This window comes from Cetorhinus maximus, chromosome 6 (assembly GCF_964194155.1).
Source record: "Cetorhinus maximus chromosome 6, sCetMax3.hap1.1, whole genome shotgun sequence".
Classification (NCBI taxonomy): Eukaryota; Metazoa; Chordata; class Chondrichthyes; order Lamniformes; family Cetorhinidae; genus Cetorhinus; species Cetorhinus maximus.
The window spans coordinates 139233782-139253761 of NC_135884.1; the positions used below are offsets into that span (position 1 = coordinate 139233782).

At 44.2% G+C, this 19980-nt stretch overlaps 1 protein-coding gene across 2 annotated transcripts in view; it reads left to right on the plus strand.

Annotated features, from left to right (window-relative positions):
- The window catches only part of LOC144682197 (rifampicin phosphotransferase-like), a 180589-nt gene that overhangs the window by 102133 nt on the left and 58476 nt on the right, over positions 1-19980 (plus strand). For both annotated transcript variants that reach the window (XM_078544590.1, XM_078544589.1), the window contains exons 17-23: positions 560-677; positions 1415-1515; positions 3311-3382; positions 9685-9791; positions 10825-10897; positions 12432-12527; positions 17856-17930. In XM_078544590.1, the coding sequence (XP_078400716.1) occupies positions 560-677; positions 1415-1515; positions 3311-3382; positions 9685-9791; positions 10825-10897; positions 12432-12527; positions 17856-17930 (642 nt within the window). The remainder of the gene's footprint in view (positions 1-559; positions 678-1414; positions 1516-3310; positions 3383-9684; positions 9792-10824; positions 10898-12431; positions 12528-17855; positions 17931-19980) is intronic.

Genomic DNA, 19980 nt, shown 5'->3' on the forward strand with positions numbered 1-19980 from the left:
ACTCCAGACCGACAGTAATGTGGCTGACTCTGAACTGCCCTACCAAATGGCCTAGCAAACCACTCAGCTCAAGGGCAATTAGGGATGAGCAACAAATGCTGGTCTTGCCAGTGATGCCCACATCCCATGAAAGAATAAAGAAAAAAAACAGGTACTCCAATTTAGCTACCGTCTTTGCAGGAACCTATTACAAAAATAAAGTAATAAGGATAATAAAAATGAATTGTCTTGAATCATTGAAAGGGAAGTTACATTTCCTATCTATTCAGTTTAATGATTAAACTGAATAGGTGATGTTTATTGCATTGCACTGGAAAATAACTGAGATTATTTGAGGTGATTGTAGTAGTGGCCATGTTTGTCTGACCAGCTTCTAAGCAAGGTCCAAGACACAGCACGAGATTATGCAGGGGAAGATTATAAATGTTTTCTATCTTAAAGTGATAGACTGGCTCTTTAAGAAAGGCAATGTCATATCTGTTGAACTAAAAACCTTTGTGGATTGCGAGAAAGACCTTCACGGGGAGATTTTCACTTTATTTTCCTTATTTTGTTTCAGTCTGTGGTGAGTGGTCATTCAGAGCCTGACACCATCACCCTCTCTCGCAGCCTGAAAGGGAAATGTCAGATTATCAAAAAGGAAGTTGGAGCAAAGAAGCAGCATTGCCTACAAAATGGTGGGTAGTGGAAATAGGCTGGCTCTTATTGAATTTCAGAAACTGTGGAGGAAATGTTAACCCTCAAAAACAGGCGGTCTTGGGTTGGGTGAAATGTTTCAAATGTTACTAATTCCAAACCTGAACCCAATGAGTCTCGACCCTGGCCATTTCTGTTTTAATGGGAGCAGAATGGGGACCTTGCGGCCAAAATACTCGCATGAGGCAGGTCAGACATTGAAGCTTTTTAAGGAGTCTGTGTGCCTTTTAACAAGGTTTGTATATTTTACTGCTGTCGTTAGGGTTTCCAGAACCCTTGGAATTCCGACAGGTAAAAGCAAGTAGGAAATATCGGACCCATAAAGTAAGTGCTGCTTGTGGGCCAGGAGGAGCAGGAGTGTTTTCTCCAGGCCCAACAACTTACTTTGTGAATGTCCCCTTCTTCACCAGTACGATCATCCCCCAGTGACTACACACCCACAATAACCCGCTATCAGGCCAGACTCCCTCGCCTCTTGCAATCACCCTAGCTTCCCGCCATGATCACCCGAACTCCCCTGTAGTCACACAGAAGCTGTCGACCTCAAATTCACTAAGGTAATCATCCTATCCCAATAAATTTGGGGCCATGATTCTGAATGGGGTTTGAATGGGAAAATCTCTAACGACGACTCTGTCACTTTAGTTGTTGAAGCTAAAATTAGTGTCAATTAAATTTTATGAACAAAATTTAACAGAATTTGTTTTTAAAATTGCAGGTGAAGGTGAAATTATATTTGAAGAAACTTTAATTTCAGAAGCTGCAAAATGTTGCATCACTGAGGACATCATTCTGAGATTAGGACATGTGACTTTTCAGGTTTTCATTATTTCATTCATAACATTTAGAACTTGTTAGTTTTCGAATTTGACTTATCAATAAGCGGTAACAAATAACCTCAAATAACCAATAAAAATACTCTCTCTCTCTCTCTGGGGAGAATTTTCTCTCCGTCGGGTAGGCTGGTCAGGAGTGGGCACGGAGCCAATTGCTGCCCACGATCGACTTCGTGCCGCCATTTTGCGTGGCCGGGCCAATTAAGGCCTGCCAAGCGTGATACACGGCCGGTAGTGTCCTGCTACCTGTGCGGGCGGGGGGAGGAGGGAGAGTCAGGGCCTACGCTCTTTCGCACAGGCACGCAAAAGAGTGCAGAAATCTCCCTGAGGCAGCTCCAATTAACCTAAGTTAAGTTTTAAACTTGGAAAAAATAAAAATAATAAAGTTATTCAGGCATGTCCCCTCATGTGACGGTGTCACATGAGCTGGGACATGTTTATGAATTTTCATAATTCATATTTAATTCATGAAACCTCATCCCGCCCGTGGATGACGTTTCATGAAAAATGTGAAGACCGCCTGGGCTCTTCAACAGCCCGCCAGCCTTGAGGTTGAATGGGCAGCTTTCTCAATAGGCTCAATTAGTTCACTAATGGCCTTAACAGGCCTTTGACAGTTCGGCGGGCGCGCAGCCGATTCCGCTGCGCGCCCGCCGAACGGAAGATCAGAATGACGCTCGGTGACGTCGGGACACACGCCCGACATCACCGCGCGTCATTTTACGTGTCGGCATGTGGGGCCCGTCCCCGCACGCCGAACAGAAGATTCAGCCCTCCATTTATATTGTTTATGTTTGGGAAGGAATTTAGCAATAATTGACATGAAAGTAAGCAGATGTCAAGGTTTCATCATCAGCTGTTGACTTTATTTTACCACGTAAAATGTCCCCAGGTTCTTCGTGGGAGCCATTATCTGCAGGGAGGCAGTAGCGTAATAGTATTATCACTGGACTAGTACTCCAGATACCCAGGGTGCTCCGGGGATCCGAGTTCAAATTCTACCATGGCAGATGGTGAAATTTGAATTCGGTAAAAAAATTAAAAGTCTAATGATGACCATGAAACCATTGTCGATTGTCGTAAAAAACCCACTTGGTTCACTAATGTCCTTTAGCGAAGGAAATCTGCTGTCCTTACTGGTGACAGCAATGTGGTTGACTCTTAAATGCCCTCTGAAGTGGCCTAGCAAGCCACTCAGTCCTCAAGGGCAGTGAGGTATGGGCAATAAATGTTGGCCCAGCCAAAAAAAAAGCAAAAATTTACACTGAATCACATCAGATATTAAAACAGATACCCAAGAGCTTTGTAAAAAGAGGTTTAAAACTGTTTCCTAAAAGAGATAAAGATAAAAAGAGGAGGAAGGTTTAAGGGGGAAATTCCAGAACGTGTGGTCTGGTCACCAACAGTAGAGCAATGTAAACTGGTCAAGAATGGAAGGAGCCCAGAAATCTCGAAGGGCTGGAGGAAATGATAGAGCTAGGGAGGGGCAAGGCCATAGAGTCATTCCAAAACAAGAATGAGAATTTTAAAATTGGGCTGTTGCTGGGCGAGGAGCCACTGAAGGTCACTGAGCACAGAGATAATAGGATATAGATGTGGTCCAAATTAGGATAAGGGCAGCAGAGTTTTGGATGAGCTCAAGTTTTACAGAGGGTGCAAGTTGGAGGCTCGCCAAGGATGTGTTGAAGTCGAGTCAAGCGAGCGTAGAGGCAACAAAGCGATTGATCTGGGGAATATTGCATAAATTCATCAATATTTTCTATGTTTCTTTACACCAGGTGGAAAATGCTTACGGAAATGCAAGAGATATTGAGTGGGCAGTAAAGGACACAAAGATTTATTTACTACAGGTAAAATTATTGTAAAATAATTATTGTAGAATGAACAATTGCAGAAAGCGCTCCATCTCTTGTTCAAACTGAGAGGGGTTCAATCTTTTGTGCTCTGTGCAGAGCCGCATGCACAAAGAGCACGGATCAGGCATTTGACTAGAAGCCTATGATTTTCCTCTGGTCCCCTGCGCATGTTTTGCAATTTGACACTGAGCAGCTTCTTTTTCTGTCACATAATTGAAACAATACAAGTCTGCAACGAAATGAAATCCCTGCTCGTTGACGGTGAACTCTCCAATCGGCACATAGGAAATGACCATTTAATGTTTAGTATTTTTGATGGCATTCGCTAAGAAACATTCTGTAAATAGTCTTGGTCATGAGGCGCATCATTATTCAGTCAGAGAAAGAGACACAGGAATTCTTACAAACAAACGAACATACAGAGTAGGTGCAGGAGTAGACCATTCGGCCCCTTGAGCCTGTTCCACCATTTAACAAGATTTTGGCTTCAAATCCACTTTTCTTCCTAACCCCTATACGCTTTGGCTCCCTTGTCAATTAAGAATCTATCTAACTCAGCCTTAAAAATACTCAATAACTCTGCCTTCACTGCTCCCTGGCGAAGAGAGTTGCACAGATTCACGACCCTCTGAGAGAAAAAAAATTCTCCTCATCTACATCGTAAATGGGTTACTGCTTTATTTTTAAATTGTATCCCCTAATTCTACTCTCTCCCATAAGGGGAAACATCCTTTCAGCATCCACCCTGTCAAGCCCCCTCAGGATCTTATGCTTCAATAAGTTCACCTCTCCTTCTAAACCCCAATGGATACAGGCCCAACCTGTCCGACTTTTCCTCCTAAGACAACCCCCTCACCCCAGGAATCAATCAAGTGAACCTTCTCTGAACTGTTCCTAATTGTAATTATGACCTTTCTCAGATAAGGAGACAAAAACTGTACACAGTACTCTAGATGTGGTCCTTATTATGTAGGCTTGATTGAGAGCCCAGACACATATTGGAATAACAGAACACCCGGTCCCCAGAGGAAACCTTGTCTAACTGGCAGCTCAGACTCTCTGATCCCTGCAGTCAATTTCATAGGGCAGCATTTTCCCCACATTGGGGGGGTTGTGTGGGAGCGGGCCGGTTCCAGCACCATTTTATGTGGGTGGGCCAATTAAGACCCATCCAGCCTGACGTCCATCCGGAAGCTCTGTGCACTCCCTGTGCGGGCGGGGGGATTCCCTAAGAAAGCCTGTGCACTCTTTTGCGCATGCGAGTAGAAGCGTGCACAGATCTCCCTGAGGCAAAGTGCTGCCTTGGAGATTGTTTGAACTTTTAAAAATTTATTAAAGGTAAGGAAGAATTTTCCTGACATGTCCCCTCATGTGATGCTGGCACTTGAGCTGGGACATGTCCATTACTTTTACTTAAAAATTTTCCAAACATTTTAGGTTCCTCATGAAACCTCGTCCCTCCCGTAGCTGAGGTTTCATGCTTTTTCGGAAGGCCGCCTGGGCTCTTCACCTGCCTGCCAACCTTCAGGTTGGGTGGGCACGACCATTAATCATTTTAATTACTTTTTTAATGGCCTTAATAGGCCGTTGACAGGTCGGCGGGCGCGCAGCCAAGCCGGGCCCCATCCCCGCTCGCCGACCGGAAAATGCTGCCCGTAATGTTTGTTGACATAGGTCAAGTGGTTTCAAGTGTTTTTTGAAACTTCAAAGGGCCTGGATAATTGAAACTCTTATTAGTTTGTCCAGAATTTTTTTTCAAGCATGGGGGAACCTTATCAATGGATTACATTTTTTCAAAGTTTTTTTTTAAAACACATCCCACTTTACACTGTGGTGTTCATCGATACCAGAAAGTGTACAGTGGGTCAATCGGCATGAAGTGCCAGAGCTTGGCATTGGAGACATTGAGGTGGATGGAAGGACAGAGGTTGGCATGGGGGCATGGGAGGCCATAGGGGGAGGGTGGGGGTGTAACTTGGCATTGGGGGAATGAGAATTGGAATTGGGGGGGGGTGAGGGGCGGGGTGTGCACCCACCGAACTGTCAGAGGCCTGTTAAGGCCATCAATAAACTAATTAAGCTATTTAACAGGGCTGCCCATCCAACCTTAAGGTTGTCGGGCAGGTGAAGAGCCCAGGCGGCCTTGGCATTTTTCATGAAACCCCATCCGCGGGCGGGATGAGGTCTCATGAAGGTTTTATTAATTAAGTAAAAATTTTTATTAAAATTCATAAACATGTGCCAGCTCATATGACACTGTCACAGGGGGGTACATGTCTGAATAATTTTATTTTCTTTTTTTTTTTCCCAACTTTTCAACATGTACTTAATCTCCCTGAGGCAGCTCCATGCCTCAGGGAGATTTCTGCGCTCTTTCTCGCGCATGCGCTGAGCACTACTGGGCACGCATCACGCTAGCTGAACCTTAATTAGCCCGCCCACATAAAATGGTGGCACGCAGTCGATCGCGGGTGGTGATCGGCTCCGTGCCCGCTCCCAACCGGCATGCCCAACAGGGCGAAAATTCTCCCCATGGTCACTATCCAGTGAATTTTGCTGCAAGTTCAGATGCGTGGATGTAAGGACACAATGGGTTGAATTTTAACTAATCGAAACTGGTGGCTTTGGGTCAGGGCTGGGGGTGGAGGAGGGTGTGGGGAGGTTTGCAGTTTCAGAAATCAGTTTCCTGACCCAACCTGCCTTCAATCCGCAATTCCCACATCGGTAACATCATTTGCTTCCGCTTATTCGCTGCTGAAACCTTCATCCCTGTCTTTGTTACCATAGATTTGAGTGTTCCAATGCACTCCTGGCTGGCCTCCCACATTCTACCCTCCGTAAACCTGAGGTCATCCAAAACTCTGCTGCCTGTGTCCTAACTCGCACCAAGTCCTTTTCATCTATTGCCCTGTGCTCACTATAGATCTACACTGACCTATAGTGACTCCTGGCTAGGTAACATCTCAATTTTCAAATTCTCATCCTTGTTTTCAAGTCCTTCCAAATGGCCTGACCACTCCTTATCTGTATAATCTCCTTCAGCCCCACGGCCTTCTGAGAAATCTGCGCTTATCTAATCCTGGCCTCTTGAGCATCCCCGATTTTAATCACCCTTTGTTGGCTATGCTTTCAGTTGCCTCAGCCCAGGTTCTCCCTCCCAAAACTTCTCTGCCTGTCTACCTGGGCTTTCCTCCATAACATCGACCGCTTTGACCAAGCTTTTGGCCATCTTCCCTAATACCTCCTTACATGGCTTGGTGTCACATTTTGCTTTATGATGTTTCTATGAATCTCCTTTGGATGTTGGATTATATTAAAAGTGCTATTAAAATACAACTTGCTTTTGTTACTGTACTACTGCACAGGATTTGGGGGAAATAAAGTTATTTTTGACATTGTCGCAGTGGTTTTAGCAACAATGTGTGGTCTCAACTTTGTAGGGGAGATGTCACGTTCTAACCTAGATACCAGTCCAACGCAACAAATTCGCGTATTAATATACCAGAATACAGATGACAAAACTTTTACATTTTAAAACAATGGGTTTACCTATGTGTAGGCCAGAATAGCTACTGGGGGTTGAGTGTACCATACTGCTGCAAACAGCACAATCATCATGTTACACAACTTAGTTCTCAAAAATGCAATTGTTATTTAGCCAAGCAATTTTGTTGTGTTATTCAGCAATGCACCATTGTTTTATATACTGGGTTTTTACTTCTATTTTTTACTTTAAGGCATCCATCTGTTTCAGGAGATTGTGCATCCAGGGTGTATCCCATTTCTGTGTTGAACATTGTTGGGGCTGTAGAGGCAGATTAGTGGATGGCAATCCCTTCAGCAGCTGGTACAGCTGATAGCATTAGTCCAACGTTGACTGATGTCATTTCCTTCTGTTCTCTCTTCCACCATCTGGTTATCTCTTTTTACCTCTGCCTTTTCCACATCCTTCCTGACAGCTTGTCTCCAGTGTAGGATTTCTAGTGTTAACATTTCTAACTTTGTTGTAAACAATATGTGAGCTTCAATAAGTGAGTGCAAAACTATCCTAGAACTCCAATTGTTTAAACATGTGTGTAAACTTCATGGGGATTTCCACTCTGATTGCCAAATACTGGGTCTGGGGGATTATGTGGCTTGGTTCTGCAAGTGTTTAAGTAGAACATATTTACATAGTTTCTCTAGCCATAGAACAAATAATGGAAAGATTGCATCATGTTGCAGAACAATAATTCATTACGATACAAGAGATTTTATATTGCTCGTTGTTTATTCTTGAAATCTGGGTGTTGCCACTGTGGCCCTGGGATAGTGGGGGGAGGTGGGTGGGTGCAGTGGTGTTGGGCTGCCACTAAAATCGGCAACCCACTCGACGGAGAAGGTCAGGCAATTAAAATAATTAAGCCTTCAATTAAGGGCCATTTTCTGAATGGTGCATGTTTCCCAGCATTGCATTCCCCCACCCCGCTCCTCCCTGAGGGCCCTCATTGCTCAGAGCCTTGTTTCTTTATTCTTGTTCTCCCTCTGGATCTTTTAGTGTGCACCTCCATTTTAAGGAACCCTCTAGGTCTCCCTCTCTCTCAAAAATACCCACCTCTTTCAGAGAGGCTGCCAGACGGCCATCCCTTCAGGCCCTCCCATTGGCCCTCCTGTGTCCCTGTTCTGTCCATCGTCCTTAATTGGATGGTGAACATGGAGGCGGTCAATTGGTAAGCTGACTCCTGTAAATTTGTACCGTGGGCACATAACCAAGAAAAATAAGCTTGGGACTTGCAGGTGGTCCTGATGTTGGATTCCCGATGTCTGCAGAAAAATTCGACCCATGCTCGTTGGATTACTAGTCCATTGACAGAACCACTACACTATCATATTCAATATACTGCATGAGTGAAACTTGTGCAATTTATCAACATCTCTGAAACACAAGGGCCCACATCTGTCAGTCTCTGGATGGTCATGTCCTGGAAATACCTGTCAGAAGTCCCAGTGCAAGGACTCTGCCAATGTTGCCTGGGAAGTTTCAAATTCCAATGGGCTGAAAGTTCCAAGAAGGTCTCTACCTTTTAGTTAGAGTTGGAGACATCAGAGAGTTCTGACTTACTTACCTGGATAGTTACCCAGGAACTGTTAGACAGGAAAAAAAAAACATATCTAACTCCTGGATAACTATACAGCTAACCACCCCCCTCCCCAATCTTGCTCCCCACTGCCTCCCCCATTTCCCCCTCATGACCCTCCAACTACCCCCGACCCTCCAAATACCCTGACCCTTGACTCCTGTCTGAGCCCCCTGACCTTCTGAACCCCACCCAACCCTCCGACTCTCCTGAACCTTCAACACCAACACCCGGCTCCCACCAACCGCGCCCCCCGCCCACCAACAACACTCCGACTCCCGACTGACCCGACCTAACCACCCTGCCACCCTACCCGACTGGCACATTACCCACCCTGCCACCTGACACCCTGCCCACCCTACCCAGCTGACATAAGAACATAAGAAATAGGAGCAGGAGTTGGCCATTCAGCCCTTCCATCCCACTCCACCATTCAATGAGACCATGGCTGATCTTCTATTGCAACACCATTTTCCTGCACTCTCCCCGTATTCCTTGATGTTTTTAAGATGTAGAAATCTATCGATCTCGGTCTTGAGCATACCACCTGCCACCCTGCCACCCTAAACAGCCTGCCCACTTACCTCACTCTCACTCGTTCACAAACGCAGTGAAAAGTTGTCTAAGTGTCTCAAAGCTCTTCACCGTGTTAGTGAATGAAGACTTAACCAAAATGCGGCAGCTAATGCTGTAAAAGGGGGGCGTGACGATCGTGCCTTATGACGAAGGACTCCCAGAACAGGTACACTCCACATTTATGAAGAGGCCCGGTGTGAAAGTCCGGGCCAGAAATGCGGAACTCCACTGTTGTGTAAAAAATATATATATGTAGGAGCGGAGAGGCAATCTGACAGTGATTGCCATTCCTTGGAAGATTCGGCCCCTTATATTATAGCCACAAAAAAAAAACAGTTTATATTTCTTCATTAACTTGTGGTGCAATTTTATTAAATTTATGATGGGAAGCTACCATAAACAGACAAAATCCTTTGACAAACAATTTGAACTGCAGGGATCTTTGGTTTTGGAAGAAAATGGGTTATAAAATGTAAAGTCTGTTCATCCACTACAGTTTGAGTAGAGTTACGTTATACATAGGCTGACATAACAGGAAAATATAATTCAAATAGCCAATTCTTTTAAACAATGTATTTGTAGTTATGATCTTTAATCTTTCAGGCCAGACCGATGACAACATTTTACAATGAGTCCGAGTTTGAGCTGATGCATGAGTTTGACTCTGCCTTGTCCACAGACTACGAATGGATGACAACCTCAAACCTTGGGTATATAAATTATTTCCTGTTTTCCTCTAGTGAAGCTGTCAATATGTTTATACAGTCCAATTGTGAATTACTTAACTTAATAAGTCTTGGAGGAAAGATAATTATTCCAGGATTTGCACAGTAGATACCATGAAGTACACAAATATTTAACATTCAAACTATTCGGCCTTTCCTCGAATTGTCTTTCAAGCCATGTTACAGGTTTTCTTTGCTGAAATGTATACAAGCAATGGCACTGGTACACAGAGGCCCATTAAACTTGAACATACCTGGACTAGGCTGAATTTATTTCTCCAGATTGTAGGAGGGAAGGAGTGCACTGATGCCTGAGGTCTGTCAGGTTCTAGGCCTCTGCTTGGAGTCAAAAACTGCAGTCAGATGGCTTCTAGCCCTGACAGTCCTTCCTGCTACCCCATAAAAACTGGAAATGTACCCTTTTGGAGATATAAAGAGGCTGCTAACAATCCCCTTCCAAGCCTTCTGATCTGAAGGGCAAGTGCTAACACATTTCTGGCCTCACCGGGCACTTCTCTTCTTGGGTGTCAATGCTAGGGACAATGGTCTGGGAAGGAATCTTGACATCACTTCTGTGCCATTGACATTAAAATGTAAGTATGTTCCCCTGTTTCAGGGGGGAACTTCCCATTAACAATGCGGACTGCCTCATGAAATGTGTGATAAGTGCAAAGTGGCAAGTAACCTGACAGAAATGCAGAACTGACCAACCTGAAATGCCATCTCTGCTTTGCTCACCACAGACCCTGCTTGACATGCTGAGAATTTCCATAATTTTCCGTTTTTATATGGTGGCTTGTACAAATCTGGAAGTCTTTCTGTGCGTGAGCTGCAGCCCCTGTGAGCCTACCTGTGAGATATGTTGCCTATGTTTAAGCTGTCTGCAGTTGTTCCCTGTTATTATGCTGTCTTATACAGGAAAACATCTCTTCTATTGTCAAACTCAATAGCTCTAGTGAAGCCATTGTAGACTGTTGCTTTGAAAGCAACATATTGAGTTCTATATTGGATGTTGCAGTGAAATGATGCCTGGAGCTGTTACACCTCTAACATCAAGCACCTTTGTGAGAGCCATTGAATATGCATTACAGGTGAGTTAGAGTGAGATGGTTGCATTTGGTGAGGGATATCATTGTTATAATATTACACTCCCACAACTGCGCTCTGGAAGGTATTTGTACTGTCTCTGGAACTAAACCATCACCTTTATAAACAGCATCATCATGAGGAATGGGTGGGCCTCTATTTAATATGACAGTAAATGCCCTGGAATCAGCCCACATTGTAGCATTTTAAGAATCCCCTCTATAATCTTCTGAAGTCATAACTTTGGAGATTAGTTTTGATCTCATTCCAGTCTTCAGAGTTGTTCAAATTCTTAATTGGCAGGGGTGTGCCTCCGGATGACCTTCTGTCTTAGAGGGCTCTGTGGTTCAGAAAATATCTTTGTTTTTCTTTGCGCCTTCTCCAGCAGTAGCCCTCTTAGTATTTCTCACGTGACTTCTTTCTCCAACACAATTAACCACATCATCTTCTCCCATGTGCAGGACCACAGAAGATGAATCTGTGCAGACACAATGGACAACAAAGTTGTTTTCTGATTAAGCACAGAATCCCAAACCTTGAATTTTGGAATAAGTTATTACTTTTCCATTCTTTCCTGCAAGTAGTGGTGAATGGCTGACTTAAAGGAGGATAGTGATGCAGATATTTTTAAGTTTGAGGGATTTCACAGCAAAAACCTTAACACTTTGGTATCAAACCATCAAACCATCTGGGTTTCCAGAAAGAACTAAGCTTTTTTGAGTAAGCTGGTGAACCACTGTAGTTCAGTTACTTTTAATAAAATTGACTGGCTTCATTGGCCACTGTTGGACAAACCGCAAACTGATGAGCCACATGCCAATAAAGAATGCATGCTAAGATCAGCAAAGATTAATAATTCTGTCCAAAAATGTTCTGATGGCCATGTCATTGACAGCAGATGTTCAAAGGTCTGCACTTTTGAATTTGTACACCTTCAATGAAAGGAGAAATAACAACAGCATGGGGTAAAGATTCGTTATGACCCACTTGCGTGGTTCATAACCTGCCCATGCTTGCTGTTGAGGCAGGGAGCACACAAACCTACCTGATTATAGTGTTGATCTAAGTGTGGCCTGCGCAGCTGGCTGCTTGAGCACTCAGCAGGGGGCCCCAGCAGCATGTGCTTAACACATGTAATGCAGCCAGCCTGCTCCTCTTAAAGGCAGTCTGCCCTTGCACTCAGTAGAAGAGAGCTGCTGCTGGCTGTTTGCACTTGCTCTAGCGTCAGGTAGAAGCTACACGAATGGAGCATCAGGGAAGAGAGAGGGCTCCTAGGTTCACAGGTATGGCCACGGAGGCCTTAACAATGGAGCCAGGCAAAAGTAGATTCATCAGGTTTCCGTGGAGGTGGGAAGAGGGCTGGGTGTGGTCAGGAAGCCCTCAAGGACCACCTTTTGAAGGGATTGGGAGCAGATGGCAAGGAGTCAGACTCCAAGGACCTGGTAGTGGTGCCACGATAGATACATGCAGCTAGTTAATAGCAATTATTTTGTTTGTACTTGAATAATGCTGAATATTTCATCAATGTCATTTATCTAGGAATTAGGATTGAAGTTTGGAGGAATTCCTTGCTTTTCACCCTATAATTACAAGTTCCTGGGGATCTGCTGTTCCCATTTGTTTATGAATCTAATGGTAAGTTTTCTATAATTTTATGGTACAACAATTAGCTATATAACTTTACTGCACATAAATTTGCTGTGATAGAGTTGGAAATCTAATGAAGTATGAATGCATGTATTAGACTCAAAGTTTAAATGCTTGATGCAGAGAACACAGTTTTGCAATGCACTGACAGTGGAGAGATTATGAATTTGGGCTGGAGCCTTTTCATTATCCAATATGGAGTCTTAGCAACGGTTGACATGAGGAATAATTATTCTTAACCTCCCATTTGCACCAATTTAAGGTAACAACTGGTGGGGTGGGCGAATGGGGAATTACCATTCCATCCCAGATTCACTATCTCCCAGCCTCTCTGAGAATTCCAAGGCCAAATAATAAAAAAAATTATAACAAAAGAACACAAATTATAATTTCTACCCTTGTGTCCTGGACAATGTCCTTTATTATTCAGACTTTAACAGAGCATATAGAAGTCATAGGTCAGAAGAAAGTCATTCCTTCTCAGCTTGTTGGAATGTTAAAATGGAATTGTTAGCAAAACCTGTAATGTGTAGCTATTTAAATTCGGTAACATGATATGACTGCTCTAGCTGCAGTAAAAGATCTTTTACTGCAGAAACATGAATGAAGGAGAATGGGAACACCACCACTGGGTAATACAGGTAGGTAAGTGAAGGAGATGCAAAATTGCAATTTTTGTCAAGGAATTCAGGAAAATGCGAGCACTACAAAATATAGTTGCTATTAATTCTTCCATTCTGACTGTCAAATGTAGAAAGTGACCAAATGTTGCATTCAAACAAAATTGACTTACTAATAAAATATTTAAAATAACTCCATTATTAAATTTCAAAGGTTAGTCACATATCAAGCTACCATACCACCTTAGCCAAATTGAAATAGGATAATCATTTACTCAGCACTCGCCAATTATTTTTGTCATCCTGAGGAAAGTGATACTTGGGGATCAATTTTCAACTTTCCCCCCTAGGCATTTAACTGGCATTGCTGATTGGCTGCCCATTGTGATAAAAATGACCACTCTCAAATCTGAGAGATTCAAGCAAGCATATATTTATTTCAAGCACTTGCAAGGGAGAGAACCTCAGCCAGCCCAAGGAACCTCTCTCAAAGCTACAGGGTTTACAGCACATGTTTAGCTTTCTTATCTCCCTACTTTTCATTATAATGTTTCTCATTAATTTCTTAACTAACCATACTATTCCATTAGCAGATGTTCCCATTATCTCGATCCTCAGCATTCGATATGGCCTTCAGTTCCCCCTTATCTCTTTCTTCTGTATAACAATGAATAGGCAGGCTGTTTAAGGCAGTAATTGCTAACTACTAAGCCAGTATTCCCCATAGTCACTTTGGTCAAATATTCCATCATGCCTACAGTATTGGCTATATTTCCCATCATGCATGAAAAGAGCTCTCATAACTACATTTATCTATTCTGAAGCTATAAATGCACACTTTAATATCAACAAATATGAAATAATTTCAGTTATCCCATTTCGCCATTTATAGAAACCACCTGATTTTCCTGTTCATCAATTTCTTTGGAAACAAAAATCTGGCAGTTACTATAGCGAGGGGCAGATCTTCAATGCCAATCTTATATCTGGAAGACAAGTTGAAAATCAAGTTCATGATCTCTTAAACTAACATGATAAGAAACCCAAGTATCTATGGAATAGCAGAAGTTTAGACTTTTCAATAGGTTCTATGCTCCTCGCAACATGTTTTCCAAATTTCTAGAGGAATCCCTTCCAATGTAGTTTCAGAAGCTTTGATTATGTTTTATTTCTTTTAGTTTCAATCTCTGGGCTCCTGACAAGAAACCTGACGTGGGCTGAATTAAACTAGCCATTAGTTGGAAAAGACCCAACAACACTCTACTTGAGGGAAAGGCAGCACAAAATAATAAGCATTTTACTTAAATTGGGGCAAGTATTCAATTCTCCAGCAGGCATCAGGAGCTGGATTTTCAAATAGCCATGGAGTCTTGACCAAATGTGGGCAAAATTTCAAAATCGTGGTTGCAGAGGTCATCTCGGAATCTGGACGTCTCTGAGATAGTTTGGGGATTTTCAAAGGGGGAGGAAACAGGAAACTTGCTCACTGCCAATTAATGGGCCCTTAAGTTCCTTTAGGAGTTTGTTGAGGGGTCTTTTCCGCTGCGAATATAATTTTTTTTTCCCAGAAAATCCAAACTGTCTGGCCCACAGCTGCCGGGTTTGGCACGGGGCAAGCAAGTTTATTTATCTGTGTGTTAAAACAAAATTTGGTGGGCCAACTAGTGCAGGCCAAGCACTGTGTCTTAACTTGGTGTCCATAGTTCCACCTGAGTTACAGCTCCTGGCCTTCTCAGGAGCTGCCTGCTCTGTTTGGCAAGGCTCCCATTGATGTCAGGCAGATAGGCAGTTCCCCCTTCTGAAGATGCCCGCTGTCTCTAATTGGGCACCGAGTTTGCTTCCAGCCAATTAGGCCTCTTGGATTTTAAAATAGTCCCGCGAAAGCAAAGCGGCTAAGACGCCGGTTTGGGAGCTCGAATTCATCTGGGTGTCAGGATCCCAACACTGCTTTAAAAATTCAGCCCCAAGAAAATAAAACATTTTGGAGTGCCACATTTTTTTTGAAATGCTCAGGCAACCAGTGTGGGGGGGGTTCTACAAAAAAAATATTGTTCAAAATAAAAATATTGGTGGATGACCTCCAACATGAATCAGACCTTGGCCTGGATTTCACCCTCCCCTACCAGTGGGTTGGAAGGTGGGGGTGACTCGAAAAATCCAGCGGTTGGCCCTCCCGCCGCCTCCTCGCCTGGCCGCCAACTGTATGAAATTTTGCAGGAGACGATGAAGGCGAAGACTATCTAAGGGCCTCATGCCACCCCCACTGCTAATTTACCCGTGGTGGCGGAGGTCCATGTCATGTGGAAAGCCCAGCAGCTTTAGCAGCGTGGGCTGGTGTCAGGCAAAGATCGGGGGGAGCTCCATTGCTGATCCCTTGTTTGTGTTGGAGGCACACCCCCCCCCCCAAGATCACACTGTCCTCTTTACCCTCTCAAACCTGGCCCCCAAGCCCCCTCAGCCCGCATGCTGGGGCCTATCAGCCTGACCTGGCAAAATCCCCCTTCCCCTCCCCTCCCCTCCCCCCCCCACCTCCCCCGCCTACCTTGGTGTCCGTCCCCATCGACGATTGCCATTGGAGCCTGCCTGCAGTGACCACCTGGCGCTGCTGGGAGTACAGAGATGCCGGCCATCTGGTTACCTGGCAGCTCTCAGAGGTGGGACTTCCTGTCCTTGAGGGGCCGAAATTCTGCCTCCAGCCTATTAATGACCAGTTGGCCGTTAAATGACAGCAGGGGGTAGCCATTTTTCTTCTGGGCGGTTTCTCCACTGACTTCTTAGCCGGCGGGGGCAGGGATCACGATGCACCTTAAAATCCAGCCCAAGATGTCCCGCAACTGAGACCTATCCGGACTCAAAAAAAAAAAATATCATGACAGCTCGACTCAGTATCCATTATAAACTGAAAGTGAAGTTTAGTTAGGATTCAGCATATATCAGGCTCAGGCCTGACACACAGGACAACAGGTATATAGCCTACAGAGAGACCTATTCGAATCACTCAGCATCTGTGGTTGGCAGGTGGGTGCAAAAGAAATTGCTTAAGCCTAAACAAATGAATTAAACAAAGTGAATTAAGTGGAGAAAAATACAAGTATAAACTTGAAATGCTAGCTGATATTCTACCATCTCCTGCTGGTCCACGCCCAAACTGTATTTAGATCTGTAACTGAGGCCAGGGTTTTCCAGCGCCCTCCCCAGCGGGTTACCCCACGGCTGATGTGGCGAGCCGTTCAAATCTCCGTTGACTTCGGCAGGGCCGGGAAATCCTGCCGATGGAAGGGATGGGAAAATCCGCCCTGAGTCGCTTGAGCCAGATGCTCCGGCGTATTACTGAGAGAGGGTCGCAGTGCCAAAGGCGTTGACTTTCGGGTGAGACATTAAACCGAGGCCTCAGCTAGTTGCCCTCTCAGGTGGATCTAACAGATCCCATGACACTGTTTCAAAGAAGAGTAAGGGCCCAGTGTCCTGGCCAACGTTTATCCCTCAATCAACATCACTAAAAAAAAAAGATTATTGGTCAGGATCACATTCCTGTTTGTGGAGCCTGTTGTGCACAAATTGGTTGTCACATTTCCAACATTACAACAGTGACTATACATCATAAAGTACTTCATTGGCTGTAAAGCACTTAAGATGGTCATGCTAAGTGCTGTATAAATATGCCTTGCTTTCTCTTTCTAAGTAACTTTCTAAGACGGCCTGTCTATCTATTAACAAAGGCTTTAAATATATAGTAAACGTACAAGTGCCTGTCCTCCTATAACAATGGTGCAAGAAAATGTACAAATTATGTTTCTCTAATGTGGCTGTTTTGCAAATTTGCTCTGGGCTTCAAAAATGGCAGTTTAGGCTTAACGAGAAAGCTGGCATCATCCAAAGCATCGCCTTCAAAATACAGCCTACAAACAGGCAGGGAAGCCAGAATTTTACTAACCTGGTGCGTTTAACCTTTTTGAAAAGAGATGGCTAACAATTCCGAGTGTGAAGAATGCTGCAGACCAATCCCCGAACTAACTGCACGATATCAGTCTTGGCCTATAGCGAATAGATTCTTGCAGGGAACTAAAATGAGAATCGGGGTTATCCCACTGATTAGTCATTTAACAGGAAAACCACAGTCGATCCATGCTGGTAAGGGATCAAATTATAAAGACTGCAGTTCAGCCAAGTGAAATAAAAATCCCCATTAATCTTAGGCAACTGGCTGCTCCTGAGCTATTGTGGTTCCTGACACTTAAATAATATTAGAATAGAAGGCCATGGATGACAGAAAAGCACGATATCATATAAGTTTATATATTTTGGGCATACTTGACATGCAATCTGCCCAGGACCAATTATGCATGGTAAAGATAGTGTCTGGACGATACCATTGCTTTCTAAGAATGGTAAAGACTGTGTGCAAATTAAGTAATCTTGATTGTTCCGTGACTAGCAATATAATTGAAATGGTGCTTGACACTGGTGGAATTTGGAATCCCAGCTTTTAGGGATCGGGCTTGTATATGTGGTTTATGACCTTTGGTCAATTAAGTGATGACTGAAACTTTTATTGTTTACAGGTTGAAATTGTTACAAACATTCCCATCTGATTTGTTTGATCAGCATTGGAGCGTCACAGTGGACTTCAGTTTAAAAGAAAATGGACTCGATATTTTTCAAAATTGAACATTTGATTCATTTATTTTTCTTCCAGACCATAAATTCCAACATGGAACAGAATAACATCTTTACACAGAAGAAGCTGTGTGACCTTGGAATGCTGGGAAGGGTACTTTCTTTTAAACATTTAATTGGCACAAAAAGCTTACCCTGTAAAATACATTGGTCAGAATTTTACACTCCCCTGCCGGCGGGTTTGTAGGTAGGAGCTGACAGTAAAATTCCTCGGATGGGTCTCCCGCCTGCCCCAACCTCTCTGAAATTTATGCTGGGTGGGCGAGGCCTCAGCTGACCTACCTGCCCTTGCCCCAGTTGAGGCCCTTAAGCACCAATTATTGACCACTTAAGGACCATTTCCCATCCAGTCTCAATTTTCAGGCTGGCGGGATGAGTCCCAGGGTATGGGGAAGCCCAAAATAAATTGGGTTCAGGCCTCGGACAGGAAATGGGGGTTTGTTGGGGGAGGGGGCGCCTACATCGCTTAAAGACGGGCACCTCCCCTTAAGGCCTAGTGACAACAAGACCTCCCTCTCCTCCAGGCCTCACCGCCAACACCCGAATCCCCCTCTGCCCATTGCCCCTCTCAGGCCTCCCCTATCCTCCTTATCCTGGGAACCCCATAACTTACCTGTTCCTGGAATCCCAGGGGACTGGGGACTCTGGGGACTGATTGCAGTATCAGCCTTGCCCACTGCAGTTTTGGTGCTGCACGGACTAGAGAGCTGCCGGCCAACCAGATTGGGCAGCAGCTCTCTAAGGCAGCACCCCTCCTGATTGAGGGGTGGAAGTCCTGCCTGCAGCCAATTAACACTCATAGGAGCGGGAAATGGCTGCGGGGCAGGCAGTGTCGACAAGGATGTGTCCCCCGCCGACTCTCCAGATGGCAGGAAAGGAAATCCCACCGTCCTAAAAACCCTGGCAATTATTTCATCTGAGTCCAATGGTTATGGATTCAAGTTCCATTCCAGAACTTACGCACTAATCTCTTCAGTGGATTGACTGAGGGAGTGCTACATTGTCAAATTAGTTTCTTTCAGATGCTATGTTAAAGCAAGGCCACACTTGCCTGTTTAAGTAAACCTATAAGATTCATGGCACGATTGGAAGAAGAGCAGTTTCCCTCCTCTCTTGGCCAATATTCTTTCCAAAATAAATATCACCATCGACTTAATGGTCACTCATCTGTTTCTGGGATGTTGCTTTGTGCAATTTTGAGTGCTGTATTTGCCTAAATGGATGCAAAGCCCAAGATTGTCCAGATTTTTAAGCCCTCTAATGCATGGATCAACCTTTTTACTCCTCCTCTCTAAATTGTCTCCAGGCCTTAAATATCTTGCTTGAATCTTGGTTGCTAGAATTTGACATAGTAGGCATACATCCATCTCATCACTAAGGGTAACATCATCTGACTCTGGCCTTGCCTCAGCTTTCCTGCTGAAACCCTCATTCATGCCTTTGTTAGCTTTAGACATGACAATGCCAATACACTTTTTTTTTTGGCCGACTTGCCGCATTCTGCCTTGGTAAACATATTCAGATCTCTGCTGCCCATCTCCTCCTATCTCGCACCAAGGCCTGTTCAGCCATTATTCCGCTGCTTGCTGATCTACGTTTGGCTCCTGGTTAAGCAACAGTTCAATTTTAGAACTCTCATCCACATTTTCAAATACCCCCATCATCCCTCCTTACCTTTGCAATCCCCTCCCACCCACAATCCTCTGAGATAACCTGCACTCCTCCAATGCTGACCTCTTGAGTATCCCTAATTTTAATCGCTGCATCTATGCCTGTAGCCGTGCCTTCGGCTGCTGAGGACCTCAGCTCTGGAATTGCCCCCGTAAACCACTCTGCCTCTTGATCTTTCGTTCTTCCGTTAAGACACCCCTTAAAACCTACCCCTTTGACCAAGCTTTTGGTCATCTGCCCTAATATCATCTTATGTTGCTCAAGTGTCAAGTTTTTGTTCGATAATGCTCCTGTGAAGTGCCTTATGTTTTCCTACACTAAAGACGCTATGAAAATACAAGTTATTGTTGGTGCAGTTTACCACAGTATTATACAATTCGATCATAACTTCCTGTGACTTATATCCTACCGATTTGGCTGTGTAGTTATTGTTGTAAAATGAAACAGTACTGGCCCCTGGGAAACCCCATGAA